This window comes from Pseudoliparis swirei, chromosome 24, assembly GCF_029220125.1.
Source record: "Pseudoliparis swirei isolate HS2019 ecotype Mariana Trench chromosome 24, NWPU_hadal_v1, whole genome shotgun sequence".
NCBI classification, from domain to species: Eukaryota; Metazoa; Chordata; class Actinopteri; order Perciformes; family Liparidae; genus Pseudoliparis; species Pseudoliparis swirei.
In genome coordinates, this window is record NC_079411.1 from 21762785 (window position 1) to 21790775 (window position 27991).

The 27991-nt window shown below is 45.5% G+C and overlaps 1 protein-coding gene across 5 annotated transcripts; it reads right to left on the bottom strand.

Moving 5' to 3' along the window:
* Positions 1–9410: 9410 nt before the first annotated feature.
* Positions 9411–27893, bottom strand: ldb1b (LIM-domain binding 1b). 5 transcript variants are annotated; one of them, XM_056409749.1, is made up of 11 exons: positions 27789–27893; positions 16332–16434; positions 15288–15332; positions 14908–14983; positions 14718–14820; positions 14389–14561; positions 13964–14086; positions 13774–13857; positions 12703–12826; positions 12433–12581; positions 9411–11579 (listed from the first exon to the last, which is right to left on the bottom strand). In XM_056409749.1, exons 1-11 carry the CDS (start codon positions 27814–27816, stop codon positions 11349–11351), a joined length of 1239 nt encoding a protein of 412 aa, XP_056265724.1. In that variant the 5' UTR covers positions 27817–27893; the 3' UTR covers positions 9411–11348. The 5 variants fall into 5 exon arrangements, with proteins under 5 accessions (XP_056265724.1, XP_056265723.1, XP_056265725.1 ...); XM_056409748.1 differs by lacking the exon at positions 27789–27893 and adding an exon at positions 22179–22265; XM_056409750.1 differs by lacking the exon at positions 27789–27893 and adding an exon at positions 18800–19125.
* Between the last annotated feature and the right edge of the window lie 98 nt (positions 27894–27991).

A 27991-nucleotide genomic window follows, 5' to 3' on the forward strand; every position in this document is an offset into this window, starting at 1 on the left:
ATTCCGACCACACATTCATAAACTAGTCTATTAAAAACAAATACAAATGTATAGGAAAAAACACTGCTCAGGAAAGAAGAAACAACTGGGCAATCTTACTTTTTAACAGATGCTGCAGAAAAATCTAAAATTAATTCATTACAAGCATTTATTTAATTAAAAAGATCGAATAAATTGCTCTGGATTTTAGAGCAGGGAGGAAAAAGAGACACACATGTGTGCATGCTGAAGAGCAGCATAAATTAAATGAAAATGATAGTCTGATTTGAGCAAAATCAAATAAAATCGTTAATAAAACAGTTAGAATTCATTTGTGTAATGCTGACAAAGTTGAGTTAATCCTGTAAAAAAATCAGCTGGGCAGAACTGTCCAGACATGATTTATAGAGAGGCTGCATACATGCAGCTGAGGGACCTTTGGCTCAGTAATCTATGGCCACTTGTTGCTGATTTGAAGCACATAAAGGCTGAGATTTCTGTTTGAGCTGCTCCCTTCCTTACATATGATTCCACAAGTTACATTATGTTCTGAAATATCTTTGATAAATAACCATAAAAATGTCTCAAACATTCATATTTGCACTAATTACAGTAGTTAATGGCAGTTTTCTGTTTATTTACATGAATGCTTCCCAATAAACCACACAGAGGGAATTAGATGGATGCAAAATAGCTGTGTTTGAACTACAAAAGATTGCTGATGAAAAAACAAGAGTCTAACCTTCTCTGGTAGACTTGTTCTCTCTGCGCCAAGATAATACATTGCCAAATAGTTTTCTCCCCAATTTAAAGCAACAGTTGACGCTTCCATGCCTTGACCTCACGAGTTCCTTGGTAAATTAACTTTACCATCAAGAGTGCTATAATTCTGTTAAAGACTACATGGAGCGCCTCAATTTCCTGACTAAATGAGAAGAGCTCCGCGTCATTAGACATAGGAGGAGAGGAGGCAAGAGAGGGGAGGGAAATCAGAATATAATGAGCAGTAGAAGAGAAGAACATCCATTGAGAGGTGAAAGAGAACATTAACTGACACACAGAAAGGCAGGTAGACAACATTAAACTAACTGTCTAAACATACAAACACACACACAGAAAACATTTAAAAAGGAAGGTTGAATTTCTCTAGAGCTGAAAGGTTTGCTTGTAGTTGTGATTTTTTTTCAGCCAGAAGCTCAGGATTAAGGAGCATTGAGGATTAGCAATGTCGCAATATCAATGTTACTGAGCACTTTATGCAAGAACTGCATGATGGTTCTACAGCTTTAGAAAAAACATGTGAAATATTGTGACATCTGACACTCTTGTAAAATCTAGTGAAACAGGCCACCACCCGGAATACCCTTCTAATCCTGTTGGCCCCACGACCCCGGCCCTGGAAAATCAATGGAGGATTTTAACCAACATTAGATAGAGACATCTCCGCAAAGACATAATGGTACATTCCTCAGTATAAATAATCCTAATCCAATTTGTCCTGTTGGATTTGTACAGTTGCCTGCTTCATCATGTTTGTGTGCACGAGCCCTGAAGAGTTGCTGTGGCCAGCTTTCATACAACATTTAGAAAAGCAATCTTAAGATTAAAGAATAAATAATAATAATCTCCATGAAACCTCACTTTATTGTAGATGAATATGGTGATCTTAAGTAAACACACTTTTGTGAGATCGTAAATTGTATCATATTTTAATCCAGGCTACAAGTATCAGTCAGTGAGAGCTTTTATAAAGAAAGCCTCGCAAAAATCATTCTCCTTGATGTGCATGCAGAGTGATTCATATGTGGGAGTTTCAATACAATCACAACTCCTCTTCTACAAACCAAACTTTAGTCCACAGACATTTTTCAAGGTTGCATTTTTCAGAAAATAAAGGCAACAAAGTGTCTTTTATATTCACGTATACACTGAAACAAAATTAAATATTATGGGACAAGTAGCTTTTCTTCAGGGTTTCACTTCATATATCTGGGATTTTGCAATGGTTCTCTAGTAATATATAATATAATTCTAAAATTAATAATAAGCTAATATAGAAATCTGCCTGAAGTTGATGCAAAACATTCACAGTTTTATCTGAGAACCAAGTATAAGAGCTGCATGTGTTCAGTGGCTCAACATGTTAATAGATGACCAATTAACATGGTTCAGAAAGTTATATAATGCAGCTTTAAATTAGGGACTTTTCTGCGAGGACATACGTTATTCATCTGAAGTGTCAAAGGCAATTCATGATGGGTGAATTGGAGATGGATGAATACAAACTGAACTAGAATGGGCACTCGGTAGAGCGCATACCTTCGCATATCACAAGATTGGGCATTGAATTATGAACATTTTGGCATTAGTTGCATGCCAATTGGACAAAAATGTATCGTGCTATGGTAAAAAAAGAGTTTGACCTTTCCATGACCTTGACCTTGACCTTTGACCCGATTGATCCCAAAATCTAATCAAATGGTCCCCGGATAATAACCAATCATCCCACCAAATTTCATGCGATTCAAGAACATTTTGACCTGTTCATGACCTTTGACCTTGACCTTTGACCCGATCAATCCCAAAATCTAGTCAACTGGTCCCCGGATAATAAACAATCATCCCACCAAATTTCATGCGATTCGGTTCAATACTTTGAGTTCTGTGAAAGATTTTGACCTGTTCATGACCTTTGACCTTTGACCCGATCGATCCCAAAATCTAATCAACTGGTCCCCGGATAATAAACAATCATCCCACCAAATTTCATGCGATTCGGTTCAATACTTTTTGAGTTCTGCGAAAGATTTTGACCTGTTCATGAACTTTGACCTTTGACCCGATCGATCCCAAAATCTAATCAACTGGTCCCCGGATAATAAACAATCATCCCACCAAATTTCATGCGATTCGGTTCAATACTTTGAGTTCTGTGAAAGATTTTGACCTGTTCATGACCTTTGACCTTTGACCCGATCGATCCCAAAATCTAATCAACTGGTCCCCGGATAATAAACAATCATCCCACCAAATTTCATGCGATTCGGTTCAATACTTTTTGAGTTCTGCGAAAGATTTTGACCTGTTCATGACCTTTGACCTTTGACCCGATCGATCCCAAAATCTAATCAACTGGTCCCCGGATGATAAACAATCATCCCACCAAATTTCATGCGATTCGGTTCAATACTTTTTGAGTTCTGCGAAAGATCTTGACCTGTTCATGACCTTTGACCTTTGACCTTTGACCCGATCGATCCCAAAATCTAATCAACTGGTCCCCGGATAATAAACAATCATCCCACCAAATTTCATGCGATTCGGTTCAATACTTTTTGAGTTTTGCGAATAACACGCATACAAATAAATAAATAAATAAATAAATAAATACACAGCGATCAAAACATAACCTTCCGGCATTTTCAATGCGAAGGTAACAAGAACAGAGCCAGGAATAGAAAGAGCAAAGAGGACAACAAGAAAGTCCTGCAGAAGCAAAGAAAGCTGGATCCATGAAATATATGAAGTACATACTCATTTATATATTTAAATATATATATATATATATATATATACACATATATATATACACACATATATATATGTACACACAAATATATATATATATATATACACACACAGTAAATATATATGTGTGTGTGTGTGTGTGTGTTTGTATGCAGTGTCAGGGGGCCTATAACAGCCAGAGTGACGACCGTCTGTTTTTCCGTGGAGGCTCCATGTCATTGGGTTGTTACATCTCTACTTTAACCCCAGGAGACCCTCCATGTTTCAGCCGGCTGGAAGCCTCGCTGATATCTTTACAGATATGCAGGTTCAGTGTGACACGGGGAATAAATGCCTGAAGAGAAAGTGTGATAGTTGGCAGGTTGGGGGCATGTGTGAGGCAGCGGAGGCTTTGACACAGAGACCCGGTATTTTAAAGAGTGTGTTGGCCCGTTGCCGCTCATCCTATGGACCTTACATCTATAGAGGGACACGGACACACACACACACACACACACACACGCACACGCGCACGCACACACACACCTCAAATACCATGAATGATGGCAAACTTTCATGTCTTATATTTTTAATCTGCCAGTGTTGCCTACTGAATGAGACACATTTTAATTTGTATTCATGTATCTGGCCCTCTGTCCTTATCTGTCTGACTAACTGTAACTAAACCTAAATACTTAACTTTAGTTTTACAATATTGTACTACGCAAACTGTGAAAGAATATAAAGGCTATGGGTGGGGTGGGTCTGAGGGTGGGTGTTTCATTATTCATTATTATAATATGTTATTTTGTTTTGCCTTTGTTATTTTTAGTTATTTACTTTTCCTGTTTTCCTCTTTACAATTGTAATCTGATTGAAACATACACACACAAAATGAAAAATAATTGTTATTTGATCCCTGCATTAACAATAAAGTATATATATATATTTTAAAAAACCATGAATGACTAACTTTTGAAAAATAAAAGGCTTTTGAAAACAGACAGGTTAAAAAAAACAAAAAAACATTTGCAATCATTGATTTCCCCTCAGCCTAACCTAATCACCCACAGCCCGCCTCCTGAAAGCGAGCAGCTCCAAGCACAAAAGAAAAACTCTTCCCCATTCCTCGGCTCACACGTCACACCTCGCTGCACCACAGATGTTGATGGAGTTTGTAGGAGCGGTCACTAAAATCAACGCGCATTTATAGAGTCACTTCAATACTTTCTTTTATTGCAGAACAGCAACAGAAACATAAATTAAACAGATATTAAAACAGAAAAACCTCGCTTCGTCTTTATATGCGGTTGAAAAATAATTGCCAAACACACCTGGCTGCACTCAGGTGACGTCTACGTATTGTTAACGCCCCCTGACGTCATCATTGCATCATTGTAATCGTTTCAGCAATACGTCACATGATCAACAGTATTTCAGCATTATTTTATCTATGGGCAGTAACATATTATTATAATGTACCACATGGATAGGATACAGTATAAACCCAAATCAGTGTAATGGCTTGGACAGAGTTGTTGGTTAACCTCTAGAACACAGGTGTCAAACACAAGGCCCGCGGGCCGAATGGGGCCAGCCAAATCATTTTATGTGGCTCCCCCAACGGCTAAATAGACACTTTATCACCTGTCCTTCAAGAAATGTAGAAAAAAACTTGTTTTATTTTGAAGGTTTCAAATTAAATGGATTTGTTTTTATTAGAGAACGGTTCTTGTGTTCAATATTTCTACACTCAAATAAACAAGAGAGTTATTTCACAATATAGTTTATAAATAAAAAAGATGTGATAGTCCTAAAAAAATAATTCTATTTCATCCTTCCTGACCGCCAGAGGCGGTGCTTAGCACTGGATATCTTCCGTCTTGCGCATAGCAGGTCGAGTATTAATAACGACAGTCACCCGTGACCTCGGATGACCCGCCCACCGGGTATAAGTTCCGGTGTCATCCCGAGATCAGTTCTTTTTCATCTTCTCGCAAACGCAGGCTAACGGAATTACTACGTTAGCATCAGCTAAAGCTGAAGTTTAACTGAAGCTCGTCGCGGGGAGCCTTGTGACCAAATGGTCGGAGTTGCGATCCGTCGCCCTCCAGAGGCTGCGACGAGCTCTCCTCCGAGGAGGAGGACGTTGCGTTTCTCTACGGCGGACCGTCGAGGCGGACCGGAGAACGCACGGGTTTTTCTCGGTCTTCACCAGAGCATCTTACGACAGATCACCGAACCCCGGCGTCCATGCAGGACATGGCCAAATATGGCCTTCGTCCCATGCCATCCATTGAGCTGACTATCGCATCCATCGGTTTTTCCCCAAGGGGACTCCGAGGCCGGATGACCGGTGCCCTCGAGCCCAGTCGGTTCTCAGGTGACCATTTTACCGTGCTTACTACACGGCAACTCCCCCTCCTATGTCATACTTGACTACAGCCTCAGTGATGCTTCGCTGCAGGCATTTGCACTTACGTCAAGAGAACCTGGGCGCCTAATGCTCTCCAGGGTTCAGACCAGCTGTTTGGCCGGCGCAGGCACCCTTGTCGGAGGCATGTAGGAACAACCTCCCTACTGTCCCAGTGAAATCAGGGGACCTGCTCTACAGGCGCAGCAGCGCACGGTGCAAGCCGGTTAGACCAGGCAGCAGTTATCTGGTCTTCGCAGGACCGTGTCCACACCCCGCAGACTCGGGGGCGCCACGTCTTGACTTTCTCATGCTGAGCACAGCAGACATCCTTCGTGTGGTCTCCAGAGGAGATCGGCTCATGTCTGTCGACTTAAGGGAGGCCTTTTGTCAGGTTCCTAGAATGCTTCACAGACGGTTGCTCTGTTATGCTTTCCAAAGCCGTTATTCCCAAGCTTCTTCCATGTGGACTTCCCCAGGAGTTTCTACAAAAGGCGTTACTGCCGCCCTGCAATCACCAGGGCGTGAGGAAACTGCCATCCTGGATGATCTGGCTGATATGTGCGCCATACCCATTTAGGGCCACACAGTGCATTACTTGCACTCTCTCTCACGCCGCCCGGTTGGGCCTTCGTGAACATAAAGAGTTTTCTGAGCTATTCTCGGAGCATAACCTTCATTGGTATAGCTCTAGATGCAGCCACTAAGTGGGCCTGCCCGTCACTCAAGCAGGTAGGTACTCTCTGAGGGGGCAGGCAGTAGTCTTTTATCCCCTTTTTCCTTGCCTATCGGGCAAATGCTTGGGCTGCTGTAGCGGCGCCCTTCGCATGGAGGGCCTAACAGTCTTCGCCCGGAGCCACAGGCACAAGATGGGGGTCACAGTGGTGCCCTCGGCTCTATCCCCGTAGAGGGTGAGAGCATACCCGTCAGAGGGTATCCCCAGGGAAGGGGTCCGCCCCACCGGGAGGTCGCCACAGCAGACTCCCGCCTCTCAAGGTGGGGCGCAGTCTGGCGGTACAGGACTTCCAGAGGACAGTCTATTCGCGACACTTGGGTCTGGAGCCACAGGCCATGCACCTAGCGCTCAAACAGTTCCTGCCATACTTGGGAGGGAATATGTACTTGTTGGGCGAGACATCGCCTCAACCACGTGTTGGCTTGAACCTCCAGGGGCCCCTAGGGCTGCAGAGCTGCTACGGAGCTCCCGTGCCCTTCTGACTTTTCTTACTCCGGTAACCCTTCACCTGACCAATTGTCGGGCGAGGTATCGACCAGGAGAACGGAACCAGGGCGTTCCCCACATTTCCGCTGATCTTGCCAACTACTCGGGGTCTTCAACAGGGCCACCGAATTTTGCTGGTGGCCCCCTTGCGTCCAGCCAGGACTTGGTTCCCCTGGCTGCACAGACTTCGGTGTGAGACGCCACGGTGCCTCGCTGACATGCGGGACCCCTAGCACAGCTAGATGGTGGGACCTGCCATCCCGATCCCGGCCGTGCCCAACAAAGGGCTTGGCCGCAGGAGAGCAGAAGCAGCTGAACAGAATCAGTCCAAAGGACTATTCTAAACGCCGGAGTGCCATCCGTCTACGAGACGTGCAGACCGAAGCCGCTTCCCGACCAGCGGACGGAGGGACCCAGTACGGTGCCTCGTGCCTACGGTACTCACGCCTCCGTCATCCCTTCTAGTTAAGGGCATGTCTGCCTCTATCCTGAGGGCCTACATAGCTGCCATTTCATGGCAGCATGCTAAAGCCGACAATGATGCGGAACAGCCACAAGCTGGTGTCCCTCTTCATAAGGAGGGCCTCAGTGACTATCCCCTGAGCCCCCCCCCCCCCCCCCCCCCGAGGGCTCCTCCAGGGGACTCGCCCGGGGTACTGGACACCCTATGCTCGCCTCCCTTCGAACCCTTGGCAGAGGCAGAGCTGTGGTTGCTGTCGGCAAAGACCTTTCATCCTTGCCATAACTGCGGCAGAGCAAGTAGGCAAGCTACACGCCCTGTCGGTCAATGAGCCTTGTCTGAGGGGAACTCAGAGGGCTCGGGTGTCACACTGCGGCCTAAAGCAGTGGCTTCCCCCAAAGGTGCTGGCACGCTCGGGTCTCAACCAGCCTGTCCAGCCTGCACAGCTTGACCACCATAACTAGTCAGTTAGGGTGGATCTAAGAAGGGCTATGCCACTGCAGAACAGTGCCTGTTCCACTAGATAGTGGAGGCCATTGCCTGTGCATAGGTGGTGAACGTCCGTGCTCTGCCATCCAGAGCAGGGTGTTCTACCAACAGCGTTCCCACATCACGGGCGACCCTGAGAGGTATGCCCGTAGGGAATATAGGTGCATATGTATGCAACAGCCTCAGGGGCATCGTTGCGCACATTCACCAGAGACTACAGAGTGAACGGGAACACCCTCCATGCATTGCAGGTGGTTCTCCGTCCAGATCCTCTGCTTGAGTCATATGAGGTAGTTTCCTTGGGATTCCTCGTGACTCTGTTGATATAAGTCATCCAGTGCTAAGCACCGCCTCTGGCGGTCAGGAAGGATGAAATAGAACGCAAGTTACGTATGTAACTATGGTTCTATGAATCCTGGATGACCGCCAGAGTTCTTAGTCACTCGGAATCTCGTGAGTTCGCGAGAAGGTTCCGTAGAACTGATCTCGGGATGACACCGGAACTTATACCCGGTGGGCGGGTCATCCGAGGTCACGGGTGACTTTGTCGTTATTAATATTCGACCTGCTATGCGCAAGACGGAAGATATCCAGTGCTAAGCACCGCCTCTGGCGGTCATCCAGGATTCATAGAACCATAGTTACATACGTAACTTGCATTTTAAACAGTAAGAAAAATACAATAGCAATATTAAATATAGACGGAATAAAAGTATATACAAGGTGATGATTAAGTATATCTACCATGTTTTAGTTGCAACCGGCCCTTTAAGAGGGAGCCATGATGCTGATGTGGCCCACAGTGAAAATTAGTTTGACACCTCTGCTCCAGAAGTCATTTTTTCTTCTTTTTACCTTAAACATTGCAATACAAGGAGAAAGCCAATTGAGCAACCGTGTGAGTGAATGCGAGACTCCTTGGAGAGCATTGTTCTGCATTCTTGTCCTTCGGGGCTCTTCCACCCTGCCAAATGTTTTCATTCGAGCTGTCTAATTAACGACTGACAGACCTGGATCAACAGGTGAAAGCAATTAACCACTCTGTGGGATTAACGAGCAGCAGGCCTTTGTGCATTAAGGACATGATTGCTGCACAGCTTGAAGCTAGACTTCACCAACAGGTTACAAGAGCCAGACTGATGAGGGATGTGCTGCACGTCAGTCACTGAGAACATGAGGGAAAATATATATCTATATATATATACACACTTTTTTTCCTGTAGTCTTCCTCTTCTATTCTTATCACAACTTGAATAATTACTCAGCAATAACATGTCAAAGTTAAGCATTAAAACACCCAGAAACTCCGACTGCAATAATTACAAAACTTAAACCGTGTCTTAAAGTGAAAATGTATCTTTTTATTGGTACCATACATTAATTATCAAGGGCAGAAACTAACCAAATCAAAAAATATATATCAAACAATGATTTTTCTACAGGGATTGGAAAAAGGTACAAGTCACCATTCAAACTCATAACTGTTGCTGGAATCAACTGTAAGGGAATGGAAATGTACAAAACAAACAGCGCGTCAGCTGTTTTCACCAGACTTTACAGACAGCATCGCTACCCGATATGAAGACTGAACTGAATGATAAGCTGGCTTTAGAAGATGTTTGGATGTTTCATGGTGTCATTCGGTTGGTTGTGAGAGACACTGCACCAATGAAGGCAATTTAGACACAAAAAGAATGAAAAGAAAAAATCAGCCAGTGATGAAATATGAAATTCACCATTTAGCTTTAGATTCAGCACATTCACTTGACATCAAGTTGAAAGTTGCAGTCCACAGAATTGTGATGTTAAGTGAAAAAAAATCACTTCCTGTATAGATGAAATACATGTGTGAATTTCAGAAATTTCCAAAATAAATTAAAAAACAAAACAAAAAACAGTAAAATGATCTCTCCATGGTGCCATTGTACCCCCGGAGGTTTTGTAATTTCATTTACACAAGTTATAAAAAAAAGGAGGATGGGAGGTAAGATAGCGGGGGGGGGGGGGGGGTCATGAGTGTTTTTTCACCTTTTTCCTATTTTTGTTTCTTTACATTAGATCGGGATGGCTTTAGGTAAATCTAAGTAAGAATACATTTTATTACAGTCAGACAGAACTTTGCTACTACCTTAAATATACAAGCACAAATACACAAAAATGTAAATCTCCAAAAAAGGAACGAAAAAGACAAAATAAAAACATCCACACTAAATTATTTCTCTTTTATAAACATAAAAGATAAAAACCATATATTTTTAGAGGGGGGAGGGATAAAAGTCCTGTGTTGCTCCTTGGTCTGTAGCTTTTCAGTATTGGTAGAAAATAAAAAAGTAACAATTGAAATGAAGGCGTTTAATACAAATTAAAAAACATTCTAGGGAAATATATACTGTATAAAAACTCTTAAAATGTGTAGCTGTGTGTATGTGCATGTGTGTGTGTTGTAAATGCTCTCTGCTTGAACGACTGCATCCATTGTAGTCTCATCAGAGATGGCTCTGGCCCTACGGGACTCAAAATCCTTCAATCATTATGCTGATTTGTGTGTTTATGTATCGGTGTGTGTATGTTTCCCTAGTGCCACATTCCAGCTCTCCTTCTCGTGTGTGAATTTCAATGGTTTTTATACACGGACTCTAAATTATGGTCCGTCTGCTTCGGCAAAGCCACAAATAAGATCAGACTGCCTCTTTTTCGCTCCCCACGCATTTCTCCCACACACACGCACACACATATACTCTATTAACAAACATTACAAGTGACTCGTGCCTCAACAGAGCAGACCAGAATTGAGAGCCGTGTTTAGAGGACCGGGGTGGACAAGTGGTCCCTAAGCAACTAGCCACCGTCCCCTCTACCCCGCCCTTCGCGTGAACCTCGGTACGGATAGTTTAGTGTGCACAGTTCTTCCTCTGGATTAAATCCCTGCGCCTCCTCGGTCACATCTACCCGGTCGCTGTCCAAACTGAAAGCTTGCGAGAGCAGATGGGACATTTTGAGTGTGAGAGGAGGAAACAGGAGGGGGGGGGGGGCGCACAGGCGCGACACAGTGCCTAAATATGGGGGGAGTCACAGCGATGGCTCAGTCACATTGTCTGAGACATGCTGAGCCCCTGCGGGCCACCTGTGTGTGTCTGTGTGTGTGTTTGCACGTGTGTGTGTGTGTGTGTGAATTGAATGCGATGGACTGCTGCTGTTGCACTCGTGGCTGTCGGGGTGGGGGTGTCTGAGGAGTGGCAGGGAGGGGGTTTGTGTCGAGGTTGGCGGGGCTCTGGGCTCTACTGCGATGCCTGTGAGGTGGGGTTGTCGCTCTTGCTCTCCTGGCTGGAGGGCGCCTTGTTGTTCCAGGGCGAGTTGGAGCCGAGCGCCGGGGAGTTGTTGAAGCTGTCCTCGTCGTCGATGCCGTTGGCCGCGTCGAACTGCGTGTTCTCCAGCCGTGTGATCAGGCGCTCGTCTTCGTCCCCAAACTCCCCTCCCATCAGCGTGGGCTCTCCGACCACCATCACATCCTGCAGGGAGAGCAACATAGAAGCGGACCGATCAATATATTGGTTTCGTGGAGGCTGGAGGAATGGGAGCAACATCTGTTCAGTAATAGAGGAACGCCATCACGCAGTGTTTTAGGTGATGCACATTTACTTAGCAGACACCACCTAAAGCACTTATCACAACCAACATGCTCAATCTGGTCTCATTAGACCAGGTAATGAGGTCGACCGCGGGTCAGTGGTCAGCAGGTCCGTCTTTCAATCAGGGGGTTGGCGGTTCAATCCCCGCCCTAGTCGATGTGTCTTTGAGCAAGACACTTAACCCTGAATTGCTCCCTGTAGCTACGTTGTATTAATTTAACATGTAAAGTGTCTTTGAGTACCGTAAAACGCACAATATAAATTAAATGGATTATTAGGTAACTTTCTGCCAGTGAAAAAAATAACCCAGATATCATGACGTTTATTGAACAGGCACTTAAAGTTAAGTTTTCTCAACTTGCCGTTTGTCTGGATAATGTTTTTTTTGCAGAAAGTCGACCAATCAACATTCAGGATACAGGTGAAATTACCCCCAAATTGCGTGCCACTCCTTAAATACAATGGGGCAATTTCCATTCTACTTATCCAACATTGGCTGCACAAACAAAGAGTGATGACTGATGTCATGTGTTTATATAGGTGGGGATGCGTTTTCACTTTAAATAAAAAAGTATTGTGGGGAATACTCCTCGAGCCACGTTATGTATTCTGTCCTTCTTTGGTTGGCATGGTGACGCGTGAACTTCCCTCGATGAATCGACGCAGCCGCTAATCAACGATTGCGTAGTCGTCGTGTTTGTCGTCGTGCACTTCAAAGCAGCGATGTACTCACTGGAACTTGGCTGGACAGAGGGAAGCCACTGCCTGGGCTCTTCTTTTTGTTGTTGTTGTTGTTATTAGTTCCTCCTCCGCCGCTGATGGTGCTGCCACCTGACATCTTACGCTTCCGCCTTTTGTTTGATGCCTGTTTTGAAGGCTCAGCTACAGAGACGGGATGGGAGCGAGAGTTACAGATACATTTGAAGCAACGCGAGTGTGTGTGTCTGTGTGTGCGCGCCCTTTAAAAATAATTTTAAAAATCGCTCCATGTTGGTCAATTTACCTGGTGGTGCCACCATCCTCTGCCATTTCTGGAAGAGACAGGTCTTGAGGCAGTCTCTGGGGCTGAGGCTGTACGTCTTGTGTCTGGACATCAGCTCCTGCATGGGCTCCAGGATCACACACAGCTGGAGGCAGGAACACAAAGACAGGAATCAGGTTTAAGATTAGGGGGTCTAAGCGAGCGCCGCCGCGGTCAGCTGGGGGTTCAGCATAAATTACTTCATCTGTACACATGAAAATCAGAGCCCAAAATACTGGACGCAAACAAAGAAACATGGCGTGCGAGACGGATTTTCACACCTTTTACGTTGGCCAACATGAGGTTGTGACTTGTGCAGCGTCTGTAAATCAGAACACTGAGGCTGCAGTTCCAGTTGAACCTGTGCAGCCTCCTGTGTTTGTTAATGGAACACAGGATACACCCAGGACCCCACTTAGCTACCTATACAGGACCGTCACTGCCTCAACAATACAGGCAGGACTGTAACTAATAGTTTGAAGCTTTGTTCAGAACTTTGACGTTAAAATAGGGGCAGCTTTATCATTTTGCATGTATATTTTGTATTTTTAACCATGATTATGCTACACTAATATCATTAGTATTACACTATTTGTAGAAATAGATTCCAGTGGTGGCTGCGTAGGACGGTTTCAGACAATCTTTGTACTTCAAAAAAAAGACAATTGATCGTACTGGACCACCGTGAAGACGATCCATGGCAACATGGATAAAGCAGAGCCGTCAACATCGCAGTGAAGAGCAAATATTTGTCATTTTTCACAGTGACATTTAACGTTGTGTAATTACCGTGACACGTTTAAGTCAGGTGCAGCTATGATTTAGAAGCCGGCTACGTTTATGCTTTCGTAAAATTCTGATGACATCACGACTGGACCGGAATCAAGTAACCATGAAAAGAAAGCGGTCAAGAACAAAAATATATATTTTTTTAAAAGGTGAAATGTTGCAGGCGAGGAGGAGCAAGTCTGGAGACTCCATTGTTCACCATATCACACACACAACATCCGCCCTCAGTCATGCATCCTGTGTGTGTGTGTGTGTGTGTCTTACTCGGAGGTAGTTAAGGGTGGAGTTCGACAGGCCACATCTTGTTATGTTTTTGGACAACTGCTCCAGCATCTGTGGGTCCTGGGCCTGGGGAATCAACAGGGGGACAGATTACAAAGCTGACACTCACACACACATCTTTATTTACATCTGTGAAACATGCACCGTCAGTCCCACTGCCCCCTCCACTCACATGCATGGCCAGTATACTGCGGGGGATGAGTTCACGGTGTTGCCTGATGCTGAAGTGCCACGTCTTTATCCTCATCATGTCGTCGAACATGAACTCCAGGTACAAGCGCCCTTCTACACACACCTGGGGCAGTTCAAAAAGGAGTCACGTCAGTATACAGTATTTTAACTACATGTAATCTTTGCGGAAACTGGGTAAACCTGCACCGCTGTCCATGTCCCAACATGTTTAAGACTAGAGTTGTAAGTCAGGGTGTTCACAATGCTCAAGAAAAGCTTCTGATATATTAAGTGGCTTGCACATATCTATTAGGAGGCGTAACTTTATGTTTTATTCAATGCAACCATAAGGTGGTAGAGGAGGGACACAACTCATTTAAAATATTTGCATTTAGCAATAACAAGCTAAAAGACACAAACACACACCTGTGTGAACATGGGCTTTCCATTCTGGGTGACCATGGTGCACTGATCACAGTCCAGGGAGACAAAGTTATTGTGGAAGGACTCCTTGGGATGTTTCAGCACATAGTAGAGCTCAGTGGCGCCGCCTTCGAATATACTCCGAAAGTACCTCGGAATCAACGTCCGGCCAATCGCTTCAGAGGAGGAAAGAAAACACAGCGGGCGTTAGGCAGGAAGGAATTGTTAAGTCATCGTGCGCAGTCCATTTGGGACTGAGGGATTTGGGATTGAAGGGTTCGGCATATGCATGAAGCAGAGAGCCGACGTGTTCCCGGGAGTGTGTTTCTTACTGTAACGCTTGGGCCCGTCCTCCAGACAGAACGTAATGGTCAACATGGCGTCATCTTCAAAGAACTCTGTAGTAAATGAGTCCCACCACAGGTTATCACACTCCTATGCATGTAGAGGGGAAACGGAAATCAGTGACAGGCATCATTATTGGGCTGTTGTTGTTGAGTGTGCATGCGGGTGCCTCCGAACCTCTGTCCAGTTCTGTAGTCGTTTGTTGAGTTCAAATATTCTGTAGTCTGTCTGGTTGCTGTATGGTGTGTGCCTCCTGGTCAATCACAGAAAGAGAGGAGGACAAAACAAAAGAACAGGGGGCGAGAACAGTTAGCTTGCGGTATTATGAAAAACACAAGTAAACGAAAAGCAAATCATCGGGATCACAGTATTAAGCTCTCACAGCTTCCAGACATTGAGGGCTGTTTCACCATCTAGTTCAGCTTTGTCACAGACTAAATACAAAATATCTCAAAAGTGAGATAAGAGAGCACGACGTCCCCCAACCGTATCTTTGCGTGTGTTATTCACGCTACTTTCACATCATTTAAGAGATATGGGAAACAATGCAATCTTACCCTATTCCGGGCTCCAGGTATGTGGGAGGATACATTGGGGTGGGACTGGGGGGAAAAACAAGAGACGAGAGATTATTACATTTAGCTATAGCGCTAACGGGCCCTGCTTCAGGAGCCCGTCCGTCGTTACGACTCTGGGACGCGAGCCAGACAAACGTGGCACAAATTGGATGACACAAGGAGACCGTAAATAACAACACTTCCCAGACGCACATATTTTCATTTTCACATATCCAACTGTAGCTGATTTGCTTACTGCAACACCAGCTTTGACGCACTGCAAACAATCCTGCCGAGGTATACCCGCCGACCCTACCGGGTCCTTATTACTGTGGCTGAAATTACACTACACTAACATATATGGTCAAGTGGATCAACCTTTCACCAAATTACAGGAAACTGTGACCTCTTCTTCACCGATAAACCTTCATGCACCTCGGGGATTCTCAAGGAGCAGTAAAAAATAAAGACAAATAAAGTTCTACCAGCAGGTAATGTACACTGTTCCATGGCATTAGGCACCCGATCCTGGGAAGTGACGTTATGCAATTAAAGTACGAGTGTACAAACACTACCCGAGCTGCACGTGGATTTTAACTCGGGTTACAAACTGGTAAGACATGTCGGCTGTGGTTGAAACCTTCCATAGCAACCAAACTATCCACTGAAAAAAGTTTCTTAGCAGATGTGCAGCTTCTGAAACTTAATATACACATAAACATCTTTACTGTTCAGGAGGTTTGTGAACCTCCGGAATAAAAACAACCAGTAAATACATTTTTTTGAATCAGAATACAGTGCTGCTGCTTGTTGTCGCCAGCATCTAAAACTACTTTCTACTGTTTGCTGATTGGCCAGACTACCAACTGCCAAAGTGAGTTAAATTACCTGTGGATGTTTTTCAGACGAGCATATGGTTGAGGAAATTAAACTTTAGGCTATGTCAACATGGTATGCAATAATACAATCACCCATTGAAGATTTGTAAAGGCCAGTACCGTGAACAGATAAACAAAACACACAGGAAACGGACATAAAACTCACCCCACGTCTCTGTCCAGCATCGTGCCGGGGTGGAAAGGGGGAAAAGTGCTACCGTTGGGGGGCTCCTTGGGTGAGTATAGCTTGAAAGACTTGGAGGAACAGCCTGGAAGACAGGAGGAGAAAAATAGGAAAGAACATAAACGGTGCGTTATATTTTAAAACTATTTTATGCTAAAAATGTTAGATGATGTATTTTCAGATAATGATATATAGATTTATCCATCCACGACTGTAAGGATTGACACAGCAAACCTTTCAACACACTGCGTATGTTGGTCATAAATAAATACCTACATAATAAGATCAGAAAGAGAAAGGACATACATGAGAGAAGATGGTACCAGATTAAGTTGGTACATCTTTGTGGATTACAGTGGAACTTCTAATGATAGTTATTCTCCTTCTGAGGGACACTTGTATCATGTGAGGCACATGCAGCCTGAACTGGCCAGCATGGCCCGGTGTCAGTCGGCTGCACACATTCACAGGTCATCCACAGCAATACACCAATCTTGTTTCATAGAGACACGCAAAACAACACGACGAGGAGGGAGCCTCCAGTAAACGATGTACTCCGACAGGAAAACCACACACAAACAGACCGATACCGACTCCATTCACAACCACCTAAAAAAACAACAACTGATGAATCCCTCTCATACAGACGGCTCCAACACTTGTTCTACTCTAATTGCCCAGCTCTCCTATAAAGGCCATCCAGGCGTGCCGCCCTCTAGGTCACGACCCCTGCCGTCACCATGGTGACGCCCCGCCTCATTAATGCCTGCCTGTCTTGTCTCTGCATATTAAACATATCTTTGACAATGTGTGCGTGTGTATGCATGAAAGAGATATAGATAAACTGACTGGGAGATTTTAGCTTTATTTTCATTAATAGGATGTTTTCAGCAAAGAGTGAACTGTGATTTGAGAGCACAGCAGTGATGTGAAATATATATGTATATTTTAAAAGGTAAGACAATCAAGAGTAAGACAGTCCAGCCCAACACTGACCTTAGGACACAATGATACAGACAGATAGTGATCAAGTTCATGTTTCTAAGATGTCATTGCATGTATCAAAACCAATCTTCTCTGAGATAATGGCATCTTATCTCTAAGGAGTTGCATCTCCACTGGTCTCTACTCTGCTGAGTTCCTACTGTAACAATAGCCACATGTCCCATCAAAGTTTTGAGAGACTAAAAGTAAATAAATAAACAAGAAAAGTGTTCTATGATCTGCAAAACAAGCTTTGCACCATCTACATGAAGCAAAAAGGCCATAACCTCCACCCACCTGAAACCCCGGCTTCACTTAGTGCAAAAACAAGTTGTTTACTGTGTGAGCCCGCACTGCTATCCTATGGGCTGGATGCACCACCGGAGGAAAACAAATGGGTTTGATAAATAAATAAATAATCGATGGTTATGTGTCCATTAGTTGTTGAGAGCTCCATTAGCTCCTCTCCTCTCCTGTTAGCGGTTAATGACAGGCAGTCACAATCACATCAGCTGGACTCCACTTCCTCCACTGGGAATCATGTTCCTCTCTCCCTTACAAGTACACACAGCTCATCATATACACATTATACACATTATACATGCACATACATCCTCCTCCCGGCCTAATGTGATGGTCAGCCCACCTCGGGGACGAGCCTCATCTCAAAAGTTCACCAACGCGGATGTACAAATACACTAATAACATTTGATTCCATCTGAACTACAAACACAGAAATCCACACTCAGAATTACACAGTTTCTTCTCAAAATAAATAAAGGAGTGTAACGTGTAATGGGGTTGTGGACTCGTGCCCCTCCAGACTTGCCACCATGATTTCTAGAGGCGACAAGTCGTCCATCCAAACGGAGCACTGACGCAAGCTCTGTCACACTGAACACTCGTGACCTACGTTAGCAAACTGACATACAATACCCACGTGAATCTGGTATTAAAATGCAATTTTTCCAACATCCGTGCCCCCGTTAGTTCACCCGTGTCACGCCGGTGGAAGCACATCTGATGTGTTGTCTGCTTACAAAGGCAATTAGAGAGGCAGCGTAATGCTAACGCTATTAGCTAGGCTAACCCGATAAACAGCTGATATCGGGACGCGACACAACGCCGACTACCACGTCTTTACACAACCCGGTGACCGAGAACGGGAGCTAAATGGGCTCGACACCGGCAAACCACCGAGCCCAGTGTACAACACTGCCCTGTGGGCCCTGCTCGGCGAGCTAACGGTAGCTAGCCCGAACACAGTCGGTCGCCGTTAGCCGTGTTGCTAACGCCTCGGCGTTAAACCCCCTTTCAACCGGGGGGGAAAACACCGACATAACACGAGAAACTAACCCCGCGGCGGCTCGGGAGCCGCACGGTATCGCCACAGCATCTCGACATTGCAACCGAGGGGTGTGTGTTTTTTGGGGGTGGGGGGGTGGGGGGGGAAAGCCGCCGATTACCTGAAAAGAAGTCCAATCAGAAAATTGATGTTTACAGATCCGTGATGATAGACGGTCGGTACGCTCCGTGCGTAAGAACGGATAGGCCCGCTGGACGCGACGTGCCAACACAATACGTCCCTCTCAACAGGATCAATGAAACAAACAGTCCCGAACCGCGAGACTGAAACGGAATAAAGCCTAGATTGCGGGAGTCGGTCGGTTATGTTTTGTCCCGCATGAGGCCTTGTTAGTGGGCTGAAGCCTGCTGTGGGTTTACATACGGACCCAGATGAGCCCTTTGTTCACGGGAGGACATGAACAATAGCTGTAGGCCCTCCTCCTCTCCCTCCGCAATGCATTTGCTCCTCTATCCTCTCTGCCCAGCACCGCCAGCCGCCCTCTCCCCCCTTCTCCTCCCCCCACTAATGCACAACTGCACATGAAGGTTGTCTGGTAAGCATTTTTTCTCTCTCTTCCTTCCTCCTCCCTACATCCCATCCCTTCCCTTGCAACTGACACAGATGAGAATTGGCCTAATGCAGCCGAGTGGACGTGTGTGTGTGTGTGTGTGGGGGGGAATAAACATCATGCCGACTGCAAAGTGGTCTTCGTGTTTGCCTAATTAGTGCACATCCGCCCGCTGCAAACAACTGAGACGGTGACAGCCAAAGACCCTTGTCATATGAATTATACACCGTGGGTCTGTGCGGGGAGGTGCGTGCACAGCTGATGCAGAAGCCTAATCAGTCAAAAAGTGGATTGAGATCTAACAAATTAAATTTCGTCCACATTACTTGGCTTGTTTACAATTAATTGTGTCTTTGAGTTTGCACAGTGAGCTGTCTCTAAGGTGGACCAGTAAATACGTTACCATTGGGAATCTCTCTGTTTGCACGCGCGCATGCGCACGCAGAGGAAGCACTCAACCAAAAGGAGAATCCCATAGGCCTCCAAATCTGCTTAAATCGCCTCAAATTATAATCAGATATTCAGATATCCAGCGAGGACTCACCCATATGGCTAAGGTTAGGATATAAAAAGAACAAGTCATATTAGGTCAGTGGTTTTTCATATATTAATGCAAGTGTATGTCATTTTTGTGTTTTTTTAAAGATACATTATTTATCTCTGAAGGATGACAGGTGATCTCATATCAAAGTTTTAAAGGATTTTCTTTCAAACCCAAAACAGTTTTTCCCCCGCTTCAATTATTTAGGCACGTTGTAGCCAACAGCATGAACGTGGTTCTGATTTATACACTACCCATGTACACGGGGAGTGAAAACACAATGTTTCATCAATGATTTATTTGCAAATTAAGCTGCTCTTGGGAGCCGCTCGGTGGAAACAGTTAACAGGCTTTCACAGTAGCTCGCTGTTCATCGTAACACTAGTGCTGATGGGTAATAGTATTATAACACAGTACAACATTATTTTGGTTCAAGTTGAATTATTTTACAGGGACCATTTTACACAATGCGATCCACAGACAAAGGGTGTACACGTATGTCTATGTAAGTCTTTAATTCTGATCAAAACATATGTATTCCTCTCTGATTGACCTCAAACAACTTTAAAACAAATATTTCTGTGTGCTGCATTTCATGGATCAGTTCCATCAGTTTTGCAGCAGACAATTATAATTATTGTCGGCACAGTACATTTACAGTTCCTCATGCTTTATAGCAAAAGTGCACATTTCATTTCTTTTCAAATTGGCCACAGTATTTATTTGTGTTTTTTGCTTAAAGCTAATAAGAAACAAAAATGGCTCTTTCAAATAATTAATAATTAAACCAAAATAAAGATCAATTTTATAATAATAAATTAATAAGAAAGAAATAGCTCTTTCAAATAATAAAAAATTAAACCAAAATGAAGATCAATTTTATAATAAATTAATAAGAAACAAAAATTGCTCTTTCAAATAATTAAAAATTAAACCAAAATAAAGATACATTTTATAATAATAAATTAAAACGTCCATTTCCACCCCAATTATGTCACTTATATACTACTGTTTGATTATGGGTCTCGTAATAAAATCGTTTTTCTCCATCATCTCCCATACTCTGACATATCTGAGATGTTGAAGCGGGTGTAATGATTTTTCGTTGTGTGTCTGATCGACTGTACTTTTCTGCTCTTTCACACCAGACGGTGTCACTTCGTTCTGACCGATCTGCAGATCTTTTCCGTCCGGCTTTTGCGATCTATCGAACATAATCCCTTACATTTGCAAAAAAAGACGACCGCTTGCACGTAGACTGTCTTTGTAGACTCTCGTGTTCGGAGAGATCCGACTACGGTGAAGTGGGAGAGTCTCCCCAGAACCAGACACGGGAGGATAAGCTGCTCTGAGGCCCGTCTCTCACCCCACCAGCAACAAAGATGCCCGGGCTGAGTTTATGTATATTGGTTTGACCATAGTAAGCCTGTGACATGAGCACTTCACAGCTCGCGAGGCTCCTGCCAGTCTTTTGGCAGCATCTTTGTGTGTCTAGTACCAGGGGGAGGTGTCGTCAGTAGTAGCTTAGAGTGTCTGCTGTGGGTGACTTATGTGGATTTGCCTATCTTACATTCGCTGGCCCCTGTAGCCATGGCAACACAAGCAGTCAATGCTGTCACAACCAGAGCGAAGCTAAGAACCATCCGTGGAAATGGACACACAAGGGTTAATCCTGTGTGTGTGTGTGTGTGTGTGTGTGTGTGTGTGTGTGTGTGTGTGTGTGTGTGTGTGTGTGTGTGTGTGTGTGTGTGTGTGTGTGTGTGTGTGTGTGTGTGTGTGTGTGTGTGTGTGTGCATGCGCATGTGTCGCCAAAGCTTGCCCATTGAAATGGTACATGTCGGGGTTAATCCTCACTGCATGTGTGGTGGGGTGATGGAGAAGAGGTTGGGGTGGGAGGTGTGTCAGCATAAGGCTTGAAGGGCTTACACACACCGTCTCTTTTGCTCTCAGCCATAGGGCAGGCCTTATCTTGGAGCAGCACCCCAACCAGTGAGTCAGTCTCTCTCTCTCTCTCTCTCTCTCTCTCTCTTTCACAGTCTCACAGTCTCACATTTTCCAACATGCAGTCACACATTCACACCTAAAGCCATAAACCCGAGTACAATAAGTGATTAAAGCTGCGGCGTGCAGCGGCTGAATATAAACTCCCCGCAGTGCCGCGTGTGATGTTTTCACTGAGTTTACACGTAAAACCTACAAGTGCAACTCGTTTACTTCACCTTTGTCAAAGGGGACCAAACTTGTGTACAATTTCTCTGAGCATCAATAAAACAAGATCTACAACAATTTAAAAAAAAGTCTTCCTTTCCTGTTTTTGTTGTTTTTGCGTTTGTTGCTGAATCAGCGATTACAAAGACAACAAGGAAAAGGTCAGAAAGAGAGACTTACCTCCCTCAGCTGCTAGCTGTTCTGACATTGGCTTCTCGTCGCCCACAAATACACTTTCACAGCTACATGCTGATCTAACTCAAAGACTCGCTCTCTGTTTTCATGCCTCTCCCTCTCTCTGATATCTCCCATGTCCAGACTGTCAGGCTCAGGGGCACAAGGAGGGGGGAGAAGGATGCCTGCAGTGTGTGCGCGCGTCTGTGTGTGTGTGTGTGTGTGTGTGTGTGTGCATGCGCTCTTATGCACGTGTCGCCTGTGTATGTGCAAATGTGTGCAGCCTGCCACTTCCACTCACAGTCAACAGGAAACTGAACGGCACACACATCTGCCAGAGTTCTGATAACAACCCTCCCTTCATCGCCGCCTCAACCACTGATCTGGAGACAGTCTTGTGTTGCTCTGGGTGTAGACAGACACTGTCCTTACTGAATTGAGATTTAACCGGGGACATCGATTCAAAAATGAAAAAATGTCATACCCCGAGTGTAATGCCAAAGCACCGGCTTCATGGCATTTTACCACTTATTTGACATCAATAGCACAGATAGTGCCTCTCCTCTATCTGGACGCGAGTTAAAAGGCTCTTTTCAGCGGTCACTGTGAGGTGCCAGGCTCAGGCTGCTTTACTCTCTTATTGGATCAGACGTGACAGAGTTCTTTCTGTCCAATTCAGCTCTAAAAGATCCAAAGGTCAAGCTGCCACTGTTTTCAGCTCTAGATCAGACACTCAGAATCATAGACACTTATCCGCACACACTTTACTACACTTCCATTATACTTCTACTCCACTACATTTCAAAGACCACTTCTAGACTCAACATTTATCTTGACATCTTGTACTGAACTAGGATGCTCCGACACGGATTAAACACTCCAACAAGACATTAAGTAATTGTATCTCCACCTCAGCCAACTATGTAACATAAAAACACTACTCACACCGGAATAATATATAGTCGGGTTGGGCAATGACAACATACCGTTGAGATGATTTATCGTCACGTGTAATAGAGCAATAATCAAAGCTGTTATGCAAATTCGTTTTGAAGTGAAACTGTATGCAAATGTCGCCGTGGTTGTTCTGCACAAAGAGATAATTCTGCGTTTGATTTGCTGTCAGTCCTTCAATGTGCATCAATACAAGGGCAGGAAATTAGAAGTGACCCACAATCAGAGTGGGTTTTCCCTTTGGCGGCAGCGCCCTCTGGTGGCCGCAGCGCACCAGTGTTTGTTGTCGTGCCTCTACAGCGGTGCCTCTCTCACTGGGCGAGTTACACACACACACACACACACACACACACACACACACACACACACACACACACACACACACACACACACACACACACACACACACACACACACACACTGCAACAAGAGAACTTCGTCACATGTCGGTTCAGGCTAAATGTGTGACGGGATTAAATCAGGAAAATAAGGCTCTGTTGCGAGCCAGATGTCATTCGTGTTTCTGTGTTTCATTCATTTCTTTAAAAAACGTCTCCCCCCCCCCCCCCAAAAAAAGACAAGTACACATTATAGCAACTTGATGATCTGCATTAATTATCCATCATCCTTAATTTATTTTTACCTTACACTGGAACATATGTAGTAGTTTAGCTTGTGTTTGTGTGTGTGTGTGTGTGTGTGTCTGTGTGTGTGCATGTGTCAGAAGTGTGTTGGCTGGTGTCAGCTGACAGCTGTGTGAAGGTGATGACAGTGTCCTGATGCTGCGTTCTCTGTTCTCTGGGAGCCATTTTGTCTGTCTCTGATCTCAGTCAGGTCTGCCCCCCCCCCCCCCCCTTCAGCCAATCACATCACTGCTCAGCCTTGCAGAAAACATAGAAACACAGTCTGATCTCTTTCTCTCACCCTCCCTCCCTCCCACTCATAAGGTGCTCATCTCCCACTTGCCTCTCTTTTCTTGGCTCTTCTGCTCTTTGCCCCGCCCTCCTCCTCCTCCTCCTCCTCCTCCTCTGTCACCTCTCTTCTCTCCTATTTTTTCTCTCTCCTGCCACCCTCTCTGCTCCTCCTCCTCCTCCTCCTCCTCTCCCTCTCTCTTAATCCACATCTATCCTCAGTAGCTGCTCACTCCCTCTCTCTTCCCCCCCCCATCACCTCCTCCTCCTCCTCCTCTTCAGGCTTCTCTTGTTGTGCAACCCGTTTCCAAACAGCTCAGCCTTTGTGCGTTTTTGTCTGTTGCCATTTCAGCCAGGCTGCAGTCTTTACTCATTTTCCTCCAATCAGGGACACCATGTGACTCTCTGCATGAGAGGGCACAGTCCCTTCCCCCTTCGCTCTCTCCTCCCTCTCTCTCCCCCTTTCCCCCCCCCCCTCTAGTCCCTCTCCTCCCTCCCTCCCCTCCCCTTCATCTAACCAGCCAGCCAGGCAACATACGCTAACAATCAGGGAGTCAAAGGCAAAGAGGGAGAGAGGGGAGGGGGGGAAAGGGGAAGGAAGGATGAAGGTATATACACACACAGCATAGTGAAACAGTGTGCATGGAGCGAGGTGTGTGTGTGTGTGTGGGGGGGGGGGGGGGTAATGTAAGGTCTGGGTAGGTCAACGCAAAGCACAAAACATCTGTGGCTGCATGGAGCAAACTGTATTGTGACTCTGTTTCCTGATGGTAGAGAAGCTCAGAAACTCTGCTCCACTGTTTATGTCATCCACATGTGGGTGTACACACACACACACACACACACTCTGAGCCCACACAAGAAGGGGGGAGGATCCTTTGGTGTTAAACACTGGCTCTGGAATGTAAACAAGAGAGAGAGAGAGAGAGAGAATGACGACAGAGAGACTTTGGAGTTTTATATTATATTATATTTTCTATCGTTATTGAGCGTCACTCAACCCTCCCTAAGTGATTTGACTGTGTAAAGAAAAGAGGGGGGGGGGGGTAAACTGGTCATATGTGTGTGTGCACATGGACCAGCATCAGTGTTTAGGGTCACGCCGCGGGGTCACGTGAAGTTGATGTGGGTGAATAGAGGCGATTGTTCCATATTTGGAGTGGTTGGTGTGTATAGGTGAAGCTCTTCTCCGCACACACATCGCAGAAGGCCTCCAGATACAGGAGGGAGGGAATAAATCACTTGTTGATCTTTGAGAAAGTGAAACATCTCACTTGTGAGGCTTTTTAAATAAAATCAATCAACTCGCGAAGTTTAGTTTTTCTAGTAAAGTTGTAAAGAAAAACGGAAAGAAGTCCGAATCCACGAAGCAGAAAACAAAACCCAGAGGCAAAAAGAGGGAAAAAGGGGGCAACACCAGAGAGAACAATATGAGAGCAAGAGCGGAGCCCACAAGAGTGCGGTCATAGCCTCTTTTTTTTGGAAATTTCCATGACCACGTTGATTAAGTATGCAATCTGACCGCGAGATAGCTCGAAAGCTTCTAAACAAACGTTCCGCCTCTGCTGCCGCAGGCTTGTTTAACGACTGAGGGGGCAGCGTTTGCCTTCAGCGCACGGGGCGCTGCGCAGAGATTGAACCCCCCCCCCCCCAACACACACGTGCGAAAAAACTCACACTCAACACCGGTACACCCCGTTTCCCTGTGTAATCTGGTGTGTCTAGAGAGTTTGTCCCTTGCTGATATACATAATCCGCCTGGTTTGATCCCATTGCCTTCTCTCTCTCTCTCTCTCTCCATCCTACATCAATCGTGTGCCATTCATCCATCCATCCATCCATCCACTCCACCACTCCACCACCCCCCCACACACACACACACACACACACACATATATACACACACACACACACGCACACAACTGCAGAGGCCGGGATGAGTTGGCATCGTCTCCCGATTTTCTTCCCTCAACTTTTCCGCCTTTGACATAATCTGTCAGCAAAAAAAAAAAGAGTTTCCAAAACCGCCAAACATGGGACCGGTTAGTCTTTCCATCCTTTCCGATGATTTGAAGTCAAGACGGGCAACAGCTCGGGAATCTGATACTGGATGCGTGGTTGGCTAAATGTCTATATCCACATCCCGGCTGTTTGAGGGTTGACCACAGCGGCCACTGTGGTCTCATAGGCAGGAGAGAGGAGGCCACGTCGGGGTGACACACACACACACACACACACACACACTCCAGACCTGCTCCTCCTCTCCTGCTGCTGTGTATCGTGTGGCAGTCGGTTCTGAATACATCCATCGTGATCATGAATATATTTTCAGCCAGTAGATGATGTTTCTTGTCCTCCACTAATCAGGAATGCAACATCAATCGCTGTAACACTTTATATATATTTTGCCCGAGGCTACGGCGGCGTGGGGGTTTATTTCTAGACCTCTTCTTCTTCTTCTTTCCGCCTCTGTTTGATTAAAGCTAATAAAGTGAGAAGAATTATCTGTGTGCTGTCAGGCACTCAACACCTCCAACACAACAGTTCGGGGACTGCGGGGACTTCCTCCGCCTTCCACGTACAGCGAAAACAAGTCGCACGGCTCTCAATACGGAGGTCTAATATGACGGGTATTACTCCCCGCAGGCCGCTCTCACCGGCCGGGCTCCCAGAAGCCCCGGGGTTGTTACTCAACGCTAACCAATTTTATTTTTAAAAAACATATAGGCGACAAGCGAAAGTCGGACCGCAGAGTTGTTTTGAGCTAAGGTCGTCGGTTTAGTCGAGCGAGGCCCGAGATGAAACCGGGTCGGGAGAGGACGGGTACACGAGGGGAAGTAAAGCAGCCGCCGTCAACAAATAGCGATGCTCGGGATCGAAACACGCGAGACGAGGTCAGCACCTCTCACGGAGAGGCGCTCGCTGACCTTCCGTGAACTCCAGAAGAAAGGACTTCTGGGTAAAACAGGATGGAAACTAACGAGGCCGATGCCCCCTAAATGATCGAGAGCTGCGAGACATCAAGCGTTCATTAATAGCTCACGCAGAATCAATCATGCAAGCCTCTGATCCAAGCCGGCGACCTTTGCCCTTTAAATGTCACACTTTGATCCATCTTTCTTTTTTCCCTCTGTTTTTTTTCTGCACATCTGTTTTTGTTCCTACTGTGGAGAAGTGAGTGTGACTTTAAGAGAGCTCTGTTGTTCACCCGGGTCATCAGTCACAAACCAGCACATATAACATTATAATAATAATAATAATAAAACAAAGTGGCGGAGGAAGAGGAGGAGAAGAAGTAGCATCAGGGATGCCATAGCAACAACTTCATGCCCAGATGTTTGTACCGCCAACGAACATACTTTTCTCTTAATCTCCAAACTAAACAACAAACAATTTTAAAAAAGCACAACAAAGTCAGACTGAAGATTAAAAAAGAAGAAGGTTAGAATATAAAACCGGCTACATGTTGATCCGACCGATTCCGGTACGTTCTTTGCTCTCCATCCTCTCCGCCGTCACAGAGGGCAACCTCCCATGAGCCTTTGCACACGGAGCCCCCGGGGCACCTCTGTCCTTGCCTCTAGTCACGCAACGGCAGCGGCTGCACTCACCGACCGAAATACAACAACAACAACAACAACAACAACAACAACGACCAGAGGAAGTCAGCGGCTGGAAACGGCATCGGCGGCGGCGGCGGGGAGGGGGGGGGCTGTCGTTACCGGCAACCATCACCACGGCAGCTACTTACCGGGACACGCGCAGCCGCCCACGGACATCTTCTCACATGTCTGGTGTGAATCCGATCAGAATGATGGTGGTGGGTTTGTTATCCACGCTCTCTTCCCCCTCTCTTCTCTTCTCCTCTCTCTCTCTCTCCTCTTTCTCACCAGTCACTGCTGCCGCCACTGAGGCTGCTCACATGAGCGTCTGTTATCCCCACTGTTCACACAC

Bases quoted from the DNA above. Each gene is read 5' to 3' on its own strand.
- ldb1b (XM_056409747.1), bottom strand. From the start codon at position 18,729: ATGCTGTGGCGATACCGTGCGGCTCCCGAGCCGCCGCGGG. The intron at 12,582-12,702 runs GTAAATTGACCA...CCGTCTCTGTAG, and splicing joins GAGGATGGTGGCACCACCAG to CTGAGCCTTCAAAACAGGCA. The intron at 11,580-12,432 runs GTGAGTACATCG...CTCTCCCTGCAG, and splicing joins CTCTGTCCAGCCAAGTTCCA to GATGTGATGGTGGTCGGAGA.